The sequence below is a fragment of the Muscardinus avellanarius genome (genome assembly GCF_963383645.1).
Source record: "Muscardinus avellanarius genome assembly, chromosome: 3".
In the NCBI taxonomy this organism is placed as follows: domain Eukaryota; kingdom Metazoa; phylum Chordata; class Mammalia; order Rodentia; family Gliridae; genus Muscardinus; species Muscardinus avellanarius.
The window spans coordinates 100,257,560-100,273,023 of NC_137788.1; the positions used below are offsets into that span (position 1 = coordinate 100,257,560).

General features: G+C 39.2%; 1 protein-coding gene across 1 annotated transcript; it reads left to right on the forward strand.

The window, feature by feature from the left end:
• Window positions 1–172: 172 nt before the first annotated feature.
• On the forward strand, window positions 173–14,078 carry ATP5PB (ATP synthase peripheral stalk-membrane subunit b; the record flags this gene model as incomplete). The annotated part of the gene is made up of 7 exons (XM_080692971.1): window positions 173–237; window positions 424–460; window positions 5,762–5,907; window positions 8,307–8,470; window positions 9,047–9,172; window positions 12,154–12,333; window positions 14,001–14,078. Exons 1-7 carry the CDS (start codon window positions 198–200, stop codon window positions 14,076–14,078), a joined length of 771 nt encoding a protein of 256 aa, XP_080549097.1. The 5' UTR covers window positions 173–197.
• Window positions 14,079–15,464: the final 1,386 nt, after the last annotated feature.

Consider the following 15,464-nt stretch of genomic DNA (forward strand, 5'->3'; position numbering starts at 1 on the left):
GCAACAGGTTCTCGGAGCGCCGTGCCTACTATCGCGAGAGGAAGAAAATCTCCCGACGAGAGTTGACGGGGTGGGGGGGGGGAGGCTGCGTTCTCTTCTCGCGAGAGTTGCGAGCGGCCATCTTGCTCCCGCCGCTGACAGAGTCTCTGCTCGGGGTCACCGGGACGCGGAGACCGCCGCCTGGACCTTTGCTGGCCATGCTGTCCCGGGTGGTACTTTCTGCTGCCGCTGCAGCGGGTGAGTGGTGTAGACCCTGGCCTGGGTTATCGGGGTGATTGGAAGAAGCGGGGGCCACAGGGTGGGGGAAGTGAGCGCGGGCGCCGAGGCCTGAGCGGGAGGGCGCAGCGCGGGGTCGGGTCGGAGGCCGAGCTGGGGCGCCCGGGATCCCCCGGCTTTGCTGACCTGTGCCTTGTGTATCTGCAGCCCCCTGTCTGAAGAGCTCAGCCCTCCTGGCCCCGGGGTAAGTGTGAGGAGTGTATGGCTCCGCTTCGCCCTTATCGCCTCGTCTCATTTCTCGTTTAGCTTTTGGCCAGAAATGCCTTTCTTCATAATTGTGGGGCGCTTAAAGCCTCATCCAAACACCTGTCCTGGTATCTGTCTGGGCCATCATCATGTCACCTAGACATACTTAGGAGGATAAGTGTTCTGCTAAACCAGAAACTTTTTTTCCCTCCAAGCCCCGCCCCTCTCCCTTGTGACCTTCAGCTGCACAGAGCTGCCCCAGCCCGAATCGGTTTCAAGATTAAATGCTCAAGAACAAATTTTGTTAGCCTGTTGTTTTTAGTACCTCGCAGATTCCTGCTTCTTACTGGTGGGTCGTAAGAGTCAGAGAAGTCATTCATCGACTTCAGTAAATGTTTATATAAACACACAATAACCAGGGGCGCAATAGTGAGTAAGGTTGAATGCCTGCCTTCGTGGAGCTCATAGAAAATCTAGGCACAATACTTTAGATTGAGGGCTCCAAAGATAGAACATGGGACTCCTGGCTCCTCTGCTTACTGGTTTGGGGACCTCACCTTCCTCATCTGCAAAATAGAGATAATAGGACGTTGTGGATTATGAGAATTAAGAGACTTAATTCTTGTGAAACTCTTTAAACAATTCTAGGTACATAATGTATGCTTACTAAACGTTTGCAGCAGTTACTGTTAGAATTACTTCATAAAACATGTCTGGTTCTGGGAATGCATCTATCTCAATGGTAAAACTCTTGCCTAGCATATGCTTATGCAAGCCCTGGGTTGGATCACCAGCTGCACCACCAGAAAGAAGTCAGGTTTATTTTACAGTTTTGTCTTTTATTCTCATACATGGTCCTGAAGTAATTGTCTTGTGTATGCAATAAAGCAAGTTTATAATTGACTGCTTCCAATTTATCAGAAAAAGAACTCTATACACATATTAAAAAGTAATTGTGATACATTTAACAGCTTGGGATGTCACAGTGGGTTCTTGTTCTTGGGTAGTTTAGAAAAAATAGCCAGAACGGCACTGCTGTGAGCTTAAGCAAAGTTTTGCTATTACAAAGATAAAAGGGACAGAACAATCAAAATATTACATTAGAGGGACACTTGGAGTGCCTTGAAAGTAAGACACTGAGGCCTCTGAACACGTACCATTTTATATAAGAATTTATTATTGCCGGGCGTGGTGGCGCACGCTTGTAATCCCCGCGCTTGGGAGGCGGAGACAGGAGGATCGCGCTGGTTCGGAGCCAGCCGCGCTGGCGTAAGAGACCCTGTTTCCAAATAAAAAATATAAAATAGGTCTGGGAGTGTAGCCCGTGGGAGTGTATCCCGGAGGTAGAAGGGCTTCCAGGAACCCCAGTACCACCAAAAAAAAAAAAAAAAAAGAATTTATTATCTCCTTTCTCCCATCCTGCTTAGCCAGTAGTTCTCTAGTCCCACCAAAAGCAGGTGTAGGACCATCAATTATCTCTGCTGGTAAGCCTTTTCTGAAATATGGTCTCATTGAGTTGCGGAGGGCCTCACTAAGTAGCTGAGGCTGTCCGCAAACTGCGATCCTCCAGTCTCAGCCTCCCGAATGTTGGGATTATAAGCACGTGCCACCAGGCCTGGCTGGTTATTTTTATTCTTAAACCATATATTGTCCACCTGTGTCTTTGATGAGTTCTCAGCTTCTTAATCTCTGTCTGCTAGAAGTTAATATGTTGAAAACTTGTTTTTTTAAAAAAAGAAAACCATGGGAGGCTGAGACAGGAGGATCACGGTTCAAGGACAGCCTCAGCTACTTAGTGAGGCCTTTTGCAACTCAATGAGACCCTGTTTTAAAATAAAGAATAAAAAATAGGGCTGGTGGTGTAGCTCCGCGGTAGAATGCCCCTGGGTTCCATCCCCAGTACCGCAAAAAGAAAGACTTAGGAAAATAGTCTTTTTATATGGAGGTGTTGAGAGCTGTAACTGTTTTGTGTTGTTAGTAATTAATATAGGGTTAATATAGCTTGCTTCTTTTCTTTGAACTTTAGTCTAAACTCTTGTGAGAGTCTATATAATTCTTTTTCTAAATGTAGATGTCTGTGTTTTAACATTCAGTATTCAACTGGGCTAATAAGCCAACTTAGCTGACCATGGTCAACCTTGGCTGCAGCTTTTGGCTGAAATATTAGAGACAGAGAAAAGGATTTTATTTTTCTGCCTAAGTAAGAATGAAAGCTTGTTCTTATTAGCAAGTAATACTGTTCTTATTAGCAGTCAGTGCAGACTCAATCCCCATATAGGTAATAAGAAATCAGCACCCTATTTCTAATACTTCAGCAAGGCTCTTCCTCCAAATTATACTTTGACTCTTCTATATTACCACTACTACTCTACTGTGAACCACTGTCAGCTTTCACCTGGTCTATTTCACTAGTCTCTTTACTAGTCTTGTGCCCATATTTTTATCCCAGTAAAGCTCATTGTTATAGTAGCTACAAGGATTATGTCAATCCCCCACCTAAAACCTTTAGAGCTCCCACTACTTAAAACCCAAACTTAGCATAACCTAGAGAGCCCAACATGAATCAATCACATCCTACTTCCTGATTTCATCTGCTTTTTGTTTTTGTTTTTTGGAGTCGTTTTCCTATTAGCCTTACTGCTCCTCTGAATACTGCCAAATTCATTTTTGCCTTGGGTTCTTTGTACTTGGCGTCTCTTCCTTAGATCATTGGCTCAAATGTCTTCTGACCTTCCAAAAAGCCTCCCTTGCTGCCTATATGTTTCTAGTGCCTGCCATAATTAGAAAATCAGTACATGTTTTGCTTATTAAGTAAATGAATATTAGCCCAAGATTGGGAGGCCTTTATAAAGTATGTGCTTGAAGTGTTGCAGAGACTGGTGGGAGTTGGCAGTCATTAAATGGAAGGCATGTTAGGCAGAAGAGGCAGCATAAGGCAAGTGTTTGTTTTTGAAAGATGAATAGCTCCCTATGGATGGGGCAGGAGAATGAAGGAAAATGGGGTTAAATTTTTGACATCATGTGTGGTATATTAAGTAGTTTGTTTTCTATAGGTGGAAGAGAGCCTGTTAAAGAATTTTCAAGTAAATTTGCATTTAGAAATAGTAACAATACTTACCAAGCTTGGTGGCACACACTTGTAATCCCAGTACTTGAGAGGCTGAGACAGGAGGATCACAGGTTTGTGGCCAGCCTTATCAACTTGTGAGGCCCTCCAAACTCTAATGAGACCCTGTTTAAAAAGAAATGAAAGAAAAAATAAAATAGGGCTGTGGGTGTAGCTCAGCGGGAGAATGCCCCTGGGTTCAATCCCTAATACTGGGGGAAAAAATAAAAAGAAAGATATATTGGCAGTACTGTAAAGAGGCTAGAGTTAAGGAACATCTAACAAGAAGCAGAGTGATCAGGTTTTGGATTGTTAATATGCTTTAAGAAAGATAATGAAGGCTTCAACTAAAACAAAGTAGCCAGTTGAATTGTGCAAGCCTAAAGCAAGTTCTCTAGTACTATGATTTAAATGAGCAGTTTTTAGTATAGGACTGTTGTGCTCTCCAGGGGGCATAATAGGTCAGTGGTAAAGCACTTGTCTAGCATGTATGAGGCCCTTGGTTCAATCCTCAGGACTGCCAAAAAAAAAAAAGATTAATAAACATGAACCAAAATCAATGAAGTAATACAGCCTCTTAAGTACAAGGGGATACAGATAGGATATAGAAAAGCATAATGGTTCAAACCTAATATGGCAATTGCAAGTTCAAAATAAATAAGATCAAATAAATGGTTTGATCAGGTTATATTTAAAATACTATGTTCATTTTTCAAAAACAAAACCAGAGATCTCTTTAGCTGTCAGAATTGTGAGGAAACTGAGTTATTTAACCAAGATATATGATTGTTGTCTTACATTAACAAGGAAAATTAAAACCAGTGCATTGAGATTCCAGGGATGTCTATAGCAATTCAATTAAAGAATGAATGTAGGCGGGCGTGGTGGTGCATACTTATAATCCCAGTACTTGGGAAGCTAAGACAGGAAGATTGCAGTCTTTCGGCCAGCTTCAGCAATTTAGGCCCTCTGCAACTTAGTGAGATCCTGTTTTAAAATAAAAGGGTGAATAGAACTGGAGATGTAGCTCAGAGGTAGAATGCCCCTGGATTCCATCCTTAGTAGCAGAAAAAGAAAAAAAAAATGAAGGTAATTAGAGCTATCCAACAATGAAAAGTCCTATTTCATGTAACAGCAGTCCATTAAAGGGAATATTCAGAAAGGTCACAGTTCTTGACCAAAGGATCAAGGAACTTGGAACATCACAGGTCTTTCTTCTTACAGAGAACTTTATCATATGCCAAACATCATTCTAAGCATGTTACATATATTAACTCAGTCCTCACAACAACCCTACCAGGTAATAAGCTTTATTCTTATCCATAGAGAAATCTGAGATTACAAAAGTTTAAGTTGTGTGCTCAAAATCAAGTGGCAGATCTAGGATTTTAATTCAGAAAGTCTGGTGATAACGTCTATGTTCTTAATGTATTTCAGTGCTAATAATAGACATAGCAAAGTGGTAGAGAGGTGACCTTTGAGACTTATAGAAAGATTCCAGGCTGGATGTGGTGGCACATTCTTGTAGTCCTAGTACTTAGGAGGCTAAGACAGGAGTATTGCAGGTTCACAGCCAGCCTCAGCTACTTAGTGAGGCCTTCCACAACTTGGTGAGACTCTGTTTCAAAATAAAGAATAGCTGGTGTGGCACACGCTTGTAATTCCAGCATTTGCTTGTAATCCCAGCATTCGGGAAGCTGAAACAGGAGGATTGTGGTTCTTGGACAGCCTCAGCTACTTAGTGAGGCCCTTTGCGACTCAGTGAGACCCTGTTTCAAAATAAAGAATTAAAAAAGGCTGGGGGTGTAGCGCAGAGGTAGAATGCCCCTGGGTTCCATCCCTCGGTACTGAAAGAAAGAAAAGAGAAAAAAAAAAGAATAAAAATAGGTCTGAGTGTGTAACTCGGAGGTAGAATGCCTTTGGTTCCATTCCTAGTACTGCAAGAAAGAAGGAAGGAAGGAAAGAAAGAGGGAGGATGAGTTCCATTAATGTGTAGAAGATATGGCTTTGTGTGATTAAGTCAAGTCATTGCCCTTGTCGCACCTAATCTTCCTATTCCTAGTCTAATCTCTTCCCATTATTAACTGGAAAATTGTCTTGAGTTTTCATCTCCATTCATATTTCTGCTAATTGTTCATACATTGTGTTTTCTTTAAATAATAGATTTTAAATTTGTACCATTGCTACCTGTAGGGTATTGCAGGCAACACGGATCATTCACACAGGGCAACCAAAATTTGCCCCTGTACCACCTCTTCCTGAATATGGAGGGAAAGTTCGTCATGGGCTGATCCCTGAGGAATTCTTCCAGTTTCTTTATCCTAAAACTGGTGTAACAGGTGAGCATTTGCCCATATATTTGAGTGGTACTACTAAAATCAGGTCAACTATTTTTGAAAAGCAAATAATGGAAGTAATTTGGTATAACATTTGGTTCTGACTTGTCTTTGGAATTTTACCTTAATTTTATAGCATTTTTCCATTCATTGATAATACAATTTTTTTGAATGCTTGCTCAATGCTTGGCACTGTTCTTGGCAGAGACTTGGATTAAGCTAAGTGCCTGCCATTGCCAAACATACATTCTATTGTTGGAAAAATAATAAATGAGTAACTATATAATATACTGTCAGATCATAAAAAGAACTATGGATAAAAATAAAGCAAGAGAGGCCATTAAATGGTATACACACATGAAAACAAATTCTACTATCATCATTTGTTCCGATTAGAAAAAGCTACAGACTTTCAACCTTGCATTATTATATGAATATGGTTTCACTTATATTGCTTAATCTTTATTTCATTCCTATGATTTTTTTTTGTGTGTGTGTGTGGTGCTGGGGTTCCTGGAAACCCTTCTACCTCTGGCCTACACTCCCAGACCTATTTTATTTGGAAACAGGGTCTCTTAAGCCAGTGAGGCTGGCTTCAAACCAGTGCGATCCTCCTTTCTCCGCCGCCCAAGCGCAGGGATTACAAGCATGTGCCGCCACACCCAGCATGAATATATTTTTATTACCGGAAAGAGTAGAAAACATGATTTGCTGAGGTATATTATCTTGCTGGTAAGTAAACTGGTTGAACCTAGGTCTCATGATTACATTAGCGCTCACTGCACAGTGCCTTGTTATGCATGATTTATTTTAGGACTTTCTCTTAATATATTTATTTGCCTTTCATGCTGTATTCAAATACTGTTATTACTATGGAACATTGGAAGCCATTTTTTTTTTAACCCTCGGGTACAAGAAAATTAGTGTCCTCACATCTCCATAGATGATGATAAGTGGCACAAGCTTGTAATCCCAGTATTTGGAAGGCTGAGACAGGAGGATTGCAGTTTGCGGACAGCCTTAGCTACTTAGGCCCTTGCAACTCAGTGAAACCCTGTTTCAAAATACAGAATAAAAATAGGGCTGAGAGTGTCACTCAGAGGTAGAATGCCCCTGGTTCTATCCCCAGTACTGGAAAAAAAAAAAAAAAATGTTGCATATGCTATGCCCTTCTTGCAAATTCAAATTTAAAATTTGTATATTGCCAGGTACTTGGGAGGCTGAGACAGGAGGATCTGGGTTTGCGGCTGGCCTCAGCTACTTAGTGAGGCCCTCTGCAACTAAGTCCCTGTCCAAAATAAAGAATAAAAAAATGTGTTGGGAGTATAGCTCTGAGGTTCAATCCCCAGCACCACACAAAACATACACTAAAGGCAATTTTTAAAAACCTGATGAAACTTTGTATAGGAGGTCTAAGTTAATATATATTTGAGACTTGTAGACCCTTTACTTTCATAATATGTAACATTGTTACTAGGGCTGCTCAGAAACACTAAAATGCTTCCCTAAAGGCTTGCTCCTGAGGCAGAGGAAAATCCCAAAGAAATCTTTTATGTCCTAAACATGATTTGTGTCCTTTCAGAGCTTATATCCTGGTTTAAAAAAAATTAGCTATATTTGAAGTATTATAATTAGATGCTATAGAAGTTAAGCAGTTGAAAATTCTGATATTTAATTTATCTTACATATACCTTTAAAGTTGTTTTTACATGTTTTCTATGTCATTTCATTCTTCAGTAAAAATAAACAAGGATGGAAAAATTCTGTCCTGTGCAATGTTCCCATTCAATGAAAGTATATAGGTTACTTCAAAATGAAACCTGCTATCTTTGTACAGTAGTTTCTGTTTGCTGTGCTAAGTACTTTATATACATTATTTCTTGGGTTTGTTTTTGTTTTGTGTGGAGGGGGGCGCTGGGTACTGAACCTAGGGACATGTTATCTCTGTGCTAAACCCTCAGTCCGATTTTATTTCTTATTTGGAAAGAGGGTCTCACTAAGTTGTGGAGGCCTCGCTAAGTGGTGGAGGCTGGCTTCAAACCTGCGATCCTCCTGTCTCAGCCTCCCAAGTACTGGGATTACAAACATGCACCACCATGCCCAGCTCTTTCTCGGTTTCATCAATCCTGTGAAGAAGGTACAGTTGTGATTTGAGGAAACTATATTAAGAGATTACTTAGATTGCTGCTGCTTATAAATTGTACTCAGGATACAGGTTTTCTTAAGTCCAGGTCTTTGTTAATTCAGTTCTGCCATCTTGCTTCTCAATCTGGTATTTTATCTTTGAATCCAATTATTTTAAATCATTATTAACTTTGTCTTCATTTAATCAAATGTAGAAGTGTCTTTATATTTCCCCATTTTAGGTATATCATCAAAAAATAACTCTTTTTTTCTTTTAGGACCCTACATGCTTGGAACTGGGCTTTTCTTGTATTTTCTGTCTAAAGAAATATATGTGATTACTCCAGAGACCTTCTCGACCATATCAGTAGTAGGGTTAATTATTTATGTAATTAAAAAATATGGTGCCTCTATTGGAGAATTCATTGATAAGCTCAATGAGGTAAGAATTAAAGACCATTTTAAACTATTAACAGAAACATTGAAGTTGTCTACTAATATTTTGATAAGATTATTAGAAAACAAAATAAATCTAATTGTGTTAATTTTAGTTATTTATTTTAGATAATACTTTTTTTGTGTGGTACTGAGGGGTGAAACCCAGGGGCTTTCTACCTCCGGGCTATACTCCCAGACCTATTTTATAATTTATTTGGAAGCAGGGTCTCATTAAGTTGCTGAGAGCCTCACTAAGTAGCTGAGGCTGGCTTCAGACCTGTGTGATCCTCCTGTGTCAGCCTCCCAAGCGCTGGGATTACAAGTGTGCACTGCCATGCCTGGCAGAGATAATACTTTTTAAGTCTCCCAAACTCCAACTTTTTTTTTATAGCTTTAGTCATTCAACAAGATATTTATGTAATTCATATGGATAATTTAAGACTTAAGCATTTCTTCCAATATGCATGTGTTTCTTTCTGGGTATTTTCACAAATTTAGAGAATGCAACTTTGTGGAACATAAAATGAATCTTTTTATTATCCTTGGTGCTTTCACTGATTTGTTAATGTCATAATTACAGGAAAAAATTGCCCAACTAGAAGAGGTGAAGCAGGCATCCATCAAACAAATCCAGGATGCAATTGAAATGGAGAAGTCACAGCAGGCCCTGGTTCAGAAGCGCCACTACCTTTTTGATGTTCAGAGGGTAGGCTTCAGTAGTTTCTAAGGAGAATGAAATTACTCATTTGTGTGCATTTTAAAAGGTGGGGGGTGTGGGGGGCCTGGGGATGTAGCTCAGTAGTACACTTGCCCAGAATGCTCAAGGCCCTGTATTTAATCCCCAATGAAGGAAAGAGAAGGGAGGAAGAAAGATCAGAATCTCTTATGAGAAATAATTAGATAAGACATTTTATTTAGAAAAAAGAAGATTGGGCAGCAGTTGACACAGCTATTTAGACATTTAATGATTGTCAAGTGGAAGAATAATTAGGATAATACTAAAATTAGAAACAGGTAAAAGAACACATTTTAGATCCATGCAAAAGGAAAACAGTCATGGAGTTAAAGCTGATTTAAAAATGTCATGCACTAAGAAAGGCCAAAGAGAAAATATGTACTATGCATTTCATACATACTTGCCATAATAAAACCTTAACATATTTGTTCTTAGAAATTCTAATGCCTTGCTTCACATTTACAAAGCAAATTCAATAGCAGTAGAGCTTTTTTATCATGTTCAAAGAATAAATTTTAAAGTTTTTTTTTTTACAAAATCAGAAACATGTTCAAGTATTTTGTCATTTTCTTTGAACCCAGTTTTTTTTTTGTTTGTTTGTTTGGTTTTTTTTTTGTTTTTGCTTTTGTTTTTTGGTGGTACTAGGGATTGAACCCAGGGACATTCTACCTCCAAATTATACCCCCAGCCCTATTTTTAGTTCTTTATTTTGAAACAAGGGACTCACTAAGTAGCTGAGGCTGGCCACGAAACTGCAGTCCTCCTGTCTCAACCTCCCAAGTACTAGAATTACAGGTGTGCACCACCATGCCTGGCTTGAGCTCAGTATTTTATGCCTTTTTTTGTGTGTGTGTGTGATACTGGGGATGGAACCCTTCTACCTTCTACCTCCGGGCTATACTCCCAGACCTATTTTATACTTTTATTTGGAAACAGGGTCTCGGCTTCGAACCTGCACGATCCTCCTATCTCCACCTCGGGATTATAAGTGTGTGCCACCACGCCTGGCTTAATCTTTATTTTGAAACAAGGTCTTTCTAAGTTGCAGCGGGCCTCACTAAGTATCATACAAACCTACAATCTGATCCCCAATCCCTGTCTCAGCCTCCCAAGTACTGGGATTACAAGTGTGTACCACCATGCCTGGCTTATGCCTAATATTTAAAAATAAGATGCTCTCGCCGGGCGTGGTGGCGCACGCTTGTAATCCCTGCGCTTGGGAGGCGGAGACAGGAGGATCGCGCAGGTTCGAAGCCAGCCGCGCGCGGCTGGCTTAGGAGACCCTGTTTCTAAATAAAAAATATAAAATAGGTCTGGGAGTGTAGCCCAGAGGTAGAAGGGCTTCCAGGAACCCCAGTACCACCAAAAAATAAAAAATAAAAAAAAAATAAGACGCTCTCACATTGAAAATTTACATTAGAATCACCTATAAAATGAGATATATGATACTAAGAATAACTATCTGAAATATTAAGAATCTGAGCCACTATTTTAGTGTGGTCTCATTAACACATACATAAGTTGGTGTATGTTTTAAGACATATTCCAAGAGCTGTGGAATCAGAACCTCTCTTAAGGATCTACATGCTTTTAAACAGGAGCCCTAAAGCACATAAATGTTTAAAAATCTTAGAATATGTTAAAGCCTCTTTCCATGCATATTGAGGTTATGGCTTAAGAGAATACTTTCTGTCTTATGTGTACTGTACACATAGTTATTTACACATATATGAATATGTAAACTCCTTTTAAAACTAAACTAGGACATACAACTTTTTTTATAAGTAAAATGATAGTCATTTAGTAGATATTTGTTGGCTCTATGTGACTACTATGTTTAAACCAGGGTGCTGAAAATAAAGCAGTGAAAGAAAATTTATGGCTTCATGGAGTTTACATTCAAACCAAGCTTTGGGAGAAACAGAGAAAATAAATAGTTGAGTAGAAGTAAATGTTGATGGGTAATAAGTGCTAGGAATGACAGTAAACTAGTGTTAAGCAAATGAGATTACAGGATGAGGAAGTTGTTATTTTTATGGTGGTCAGGAAAGGCCTCTGATGTAACAGCCACCTGAAAGAAGTGTGAAAACTTTATTTCTGGGGAAATAGTTGTTCTAAGCAGACAAGAAAACAAGTATAAGGGCCTTAAACTTGGAGAGTCTTCTTGGTATAATCAAGGAGAAAGTGAGGAGACCAACATAACTAAAGTGGGTTGGGAGGGAGGGGAAAAAAATACAAGGTAACAAGGAAGAAGGTAGCCAAGTAGAGATCTTTAAGAATATTGGTTTTATTATAGCATGGCTGCCTGTTTTCAGATTTTGGCTTTACAGTTTATTAGCTCTGTAACCTTAGGCAAATTCCTTAATTTCTGCCTCAGTTTCCTCTCTGTAAAATCATAATAGTTACAGTCCCATGGGTGGTTTTAAGATTTCATTGAATTGACACACAAAGTGTTTAGAACATAGTATGTACCCAGTAAATTTTAGCTATCATTTGAGCAAACATTTGCACATAAGTGCAAAGACAGGCGTATAATATATACTTTTATTTGTAGTAAAAAAAAAATTAGAAGTAACCAAATCTATTAATAGAGCTTGGTTACATGAATTATAAAACACCAATATAGTGAAATCCAGTGTAACTTAATTCTGAGCTTGCATACGTAATTCATAAAAGTGAAATATACATATGCCAGTATTAAATATTTCTGAGAGAATACAAGAAAATATAGGAAAATAGTAGCCTGTGTGGGGGCTACACTTGTAGCTGCCTATACTTGTAAATATATTTTACCACATGCTGTTATTTAACCATAAACATGTAACATATCTAATAAAAGAATTTCATATAAAATACAAGAGGGAAGTGGGACATTCTAATTGGCAGTATTCTCAGAACAATATTTCTGCAAGTATGCAAAGGATATTCATCATTTCTTAATTTTGCTGCAGAATAACATTGCCATGGCCTTGGAAGTTACTTACCGGGAACGGCTAAATAGAGTGTATAAGGAGGTAAAGAATCGCCTGGACTATCACATCTCTGTGCAGAACATGATGCATCGAAAGGAACAAGAGCACATGATAAACTGGGTAGAAAAGCATGTGATGCAGAGCATCTCTGCACAGCAGGTGCGTAATGTTTCATAGCTTCTGGAGTTGTACTCATGTCTCTCGCAAGCATCTGCTAATGTTTTGTAGAGGTAGTAATAGCTGGCCAAGGAGTCTTGAAACAGCAAGATGGCCCTGGTTTATTTTTTTTGGATGATGGTAATCTAGAAAATACTGTATAAAGCCAGGCGTGGTAGCGCAGGCTTGTAGTCCCAGCATTTGGGAGGCTGAAACAGGAGGATTGCGGTTCGCAGACAGCCTCAGCTACTTAAGCCCTTTGCAGTTCAGTGAGATTCTGTTTCAAAATAAAGAATAAAAAATTGGGCCAGGAGTGTAGCTCAGAGGTAAAATGCCCCTGAGTTCCATCCCCAGTACCACAAAAAAAAAAAATAAAATAAAAATAAAAAATACTGTATAAATGCCATGAAGGCTTTTCCTCTTTTCTCAAAGTTACTCAACAGTCACAGTGAACTGTTTGTGGTAGTCCTATGTTCATGTTCTATCATTTGTGTATCATTAGCCAACATAATTCCATTTCTCTGTAAAATGTAACATAAACAAAACCCCTTCCATTTCCAAATCCCATGGTTTTCATTTATATCCTGTTTTCAACTAACTTGTCTGTCTTGAGAAGGAAAAAGATGTTTTCTATTTACTTAAACTATATTTTTCTTTTTATTTATACTCCCCGGTTTTTTTGTTTGTTTGTTTGTTTTTTTCAGAACGGGGTGGGGTGGAACCCAGGGGCATTCTACCTCCGAGCTATACCCCCATCTGTATTTTTTCGTCTTTATTTCGAAACAGGGTCTTACTGAGTTGCAAAGGGCCTCACTAAGTAGCGGATTCTATCCTCAACTGTGATCCTCCTGTCTCAGCCTCCCAAATGCTAATTACAAGCGTGCACCACCAGGCCCAGCTCTCATTGACTTCTTTCTTAAATAACGGCATATTTAGGCATTTCTGGTCTTTTTCTACATAACCTATGCAGTAGTAGAAAAAGTCTATGAAAATTTGATGGGCTATTTTTTTTATCTGTCTACATAAAAATAATATACACACTTATTTAAGGAACTTGGTTAATACCAAGTTTAAATGTATAGAAGGAGATTTCTTCTCCCCCCCCCCCCCCCAGTACTGGGGATGGAACCCAGGGGCATCTACCTCCAAGCTACACCCCCAGCCCTTTTTTTTTTTTTTTTTAATTCTTTATTTTGAAACACAGTCTCACTGAGTTACAAAGGACCTCGCTAAGTAGCTGAGGCTGTCCTTGAACCATGATCTTCTGGTCTCAGCCTCTCAAATGCTGGGATTAAAAGCGTGTGCCATCACTCCTGGCTCATTATTTTTATTCTTAACATTTCTATATCACTGATACCTGTTAGGTTGATCTCTTTCAAGGATCTGTTAACTATACACATCAACATCATGGGCAGATGATTAAAGGGAAGTATCTGTCCTCAAATTATAGTTTCACTCGAAAGCTGTGAGCCAGGGAATTTTAATTCCCTGGATTTGCCTTTAAAATAAATTGGATCTCCCCTATGTTAAGTAAATTTACTTTTAAACTTACAGTGTTACCATATTCATCCTGAGGTTCTGGTCTGGTAGGAGGTGTCCTTTAGAATTATGGTATTTATACCTTCCATGTTTAAGAAAGGTCTCACTCAGTTTCTCTTTCCTTATCACAGGAAAAGGAGTCAATTGCCAAGTGCATCTCAGATCTAAAGCTGCTGGCAAAGAAGGCTCAAGCGCAGCCGGTTATGTAAATGTGTTTATCCCAGTTGATACAACTAAAGACAGTTGGCTCAATGAAAACTCATGACGAAATCTTTATGTACTACTGTCTTCTGAAATTACAGTTTACTTTCCTAAAAAAGAAGTTTGAGTTTCATTTAGTGAGAGAGCTAAATCTATTGGCCAGTCATATATTTCTTGATCTTATTCTGCATTTGGGGTTGTCCAACTTGAATATGCAGTTGTCTCTTATTAAACACTTGTTGTCTGACTAAAGATTACCATATTATAAATTCACAGTAATTTCATCATCTTACAATAAAGTGATTATTAAAATAAGGTTTTTCAAGTTTTATAATTCTCTGAAATACCATTTCAATATATATGAGTAAAAATTAAAGCTGTCATTGAACTAGTTAATCTAGTTATTTTTAGCTTTTGGTAGATTATGAGAAATGTTAAGCTTTTACCCATTTTTAAAATAAGTAATGGAGCCGGGCATGGTGGCACACACTTGTAATCCCAGTACTTGGGAGGCTGAGACAGGAGGATCACATAGATTCAAAGCCAGCCTCAGCTACTTAGTCTATCAGCAACTTAAAGAGACCTTGTTTCTAAATAATATAAAAAATAGGAATGCGGGTGTAGCCCGGAGGTAGAAAGACCCTGGGTTCCGTCCCCAGTACCACAAAAAAAAAAAAAAAAAAACTAAAGGAACTATTTATTTACTTCGTTATAATTTTAGTACTATGGAAAACATAGACTCAGTATGTCTTTAAATCACTTAAGAAGCTGAGGGCCCAGGCATGGTGGTGCATACTTGTAATTCTAGCATTCCGGAACCTGAGGCTAGAGGATCATGATTCGCAGACAGCCTCAGCTACTTTTTTTTTTTTTTTTTGGTGGTACTGGGGTTCCTGGAAACCCTTCTACCTCCAAGCTACATGCCCAGACACCTATTTTTTTACATATTTATTTGGAAGCAGGGTCTCTTAAGCCAACAAGGCTGGCTTCAAAGCTGCATAGTTTATCCTCCTGTCTCTGCCTCCCAAGCACAGGGATTACAAGCTTGTGCCACCACACCCAGCGCCCAGCCTCAGCTACAGTGAGGTCCTCTGCAACTTAGTGAGACCCTGTTTCAAAATAAAAGAATAAAAATAGGGCAGGGGGTGTAGCTTGGAGGTTGAATGCCCCTGGGTTCTATCCCCAGACCCACCAAAAAAAAAAAAAAAAGCAGCAGCAGCTGAGGGCAATGGTACACACTTGTATCCCAGTACTTGGGATGACAAAGATAGGATCCCCAGTTCAAGGCTGGCCTCGGCAACTTGGCAAGACTGTCTCAAAGTAGAAAATGAAATGGTTGGGGGTGTAGCTTATAGAACACTCTTGGGTTCAATCTCTAGTATTATACAAAATAT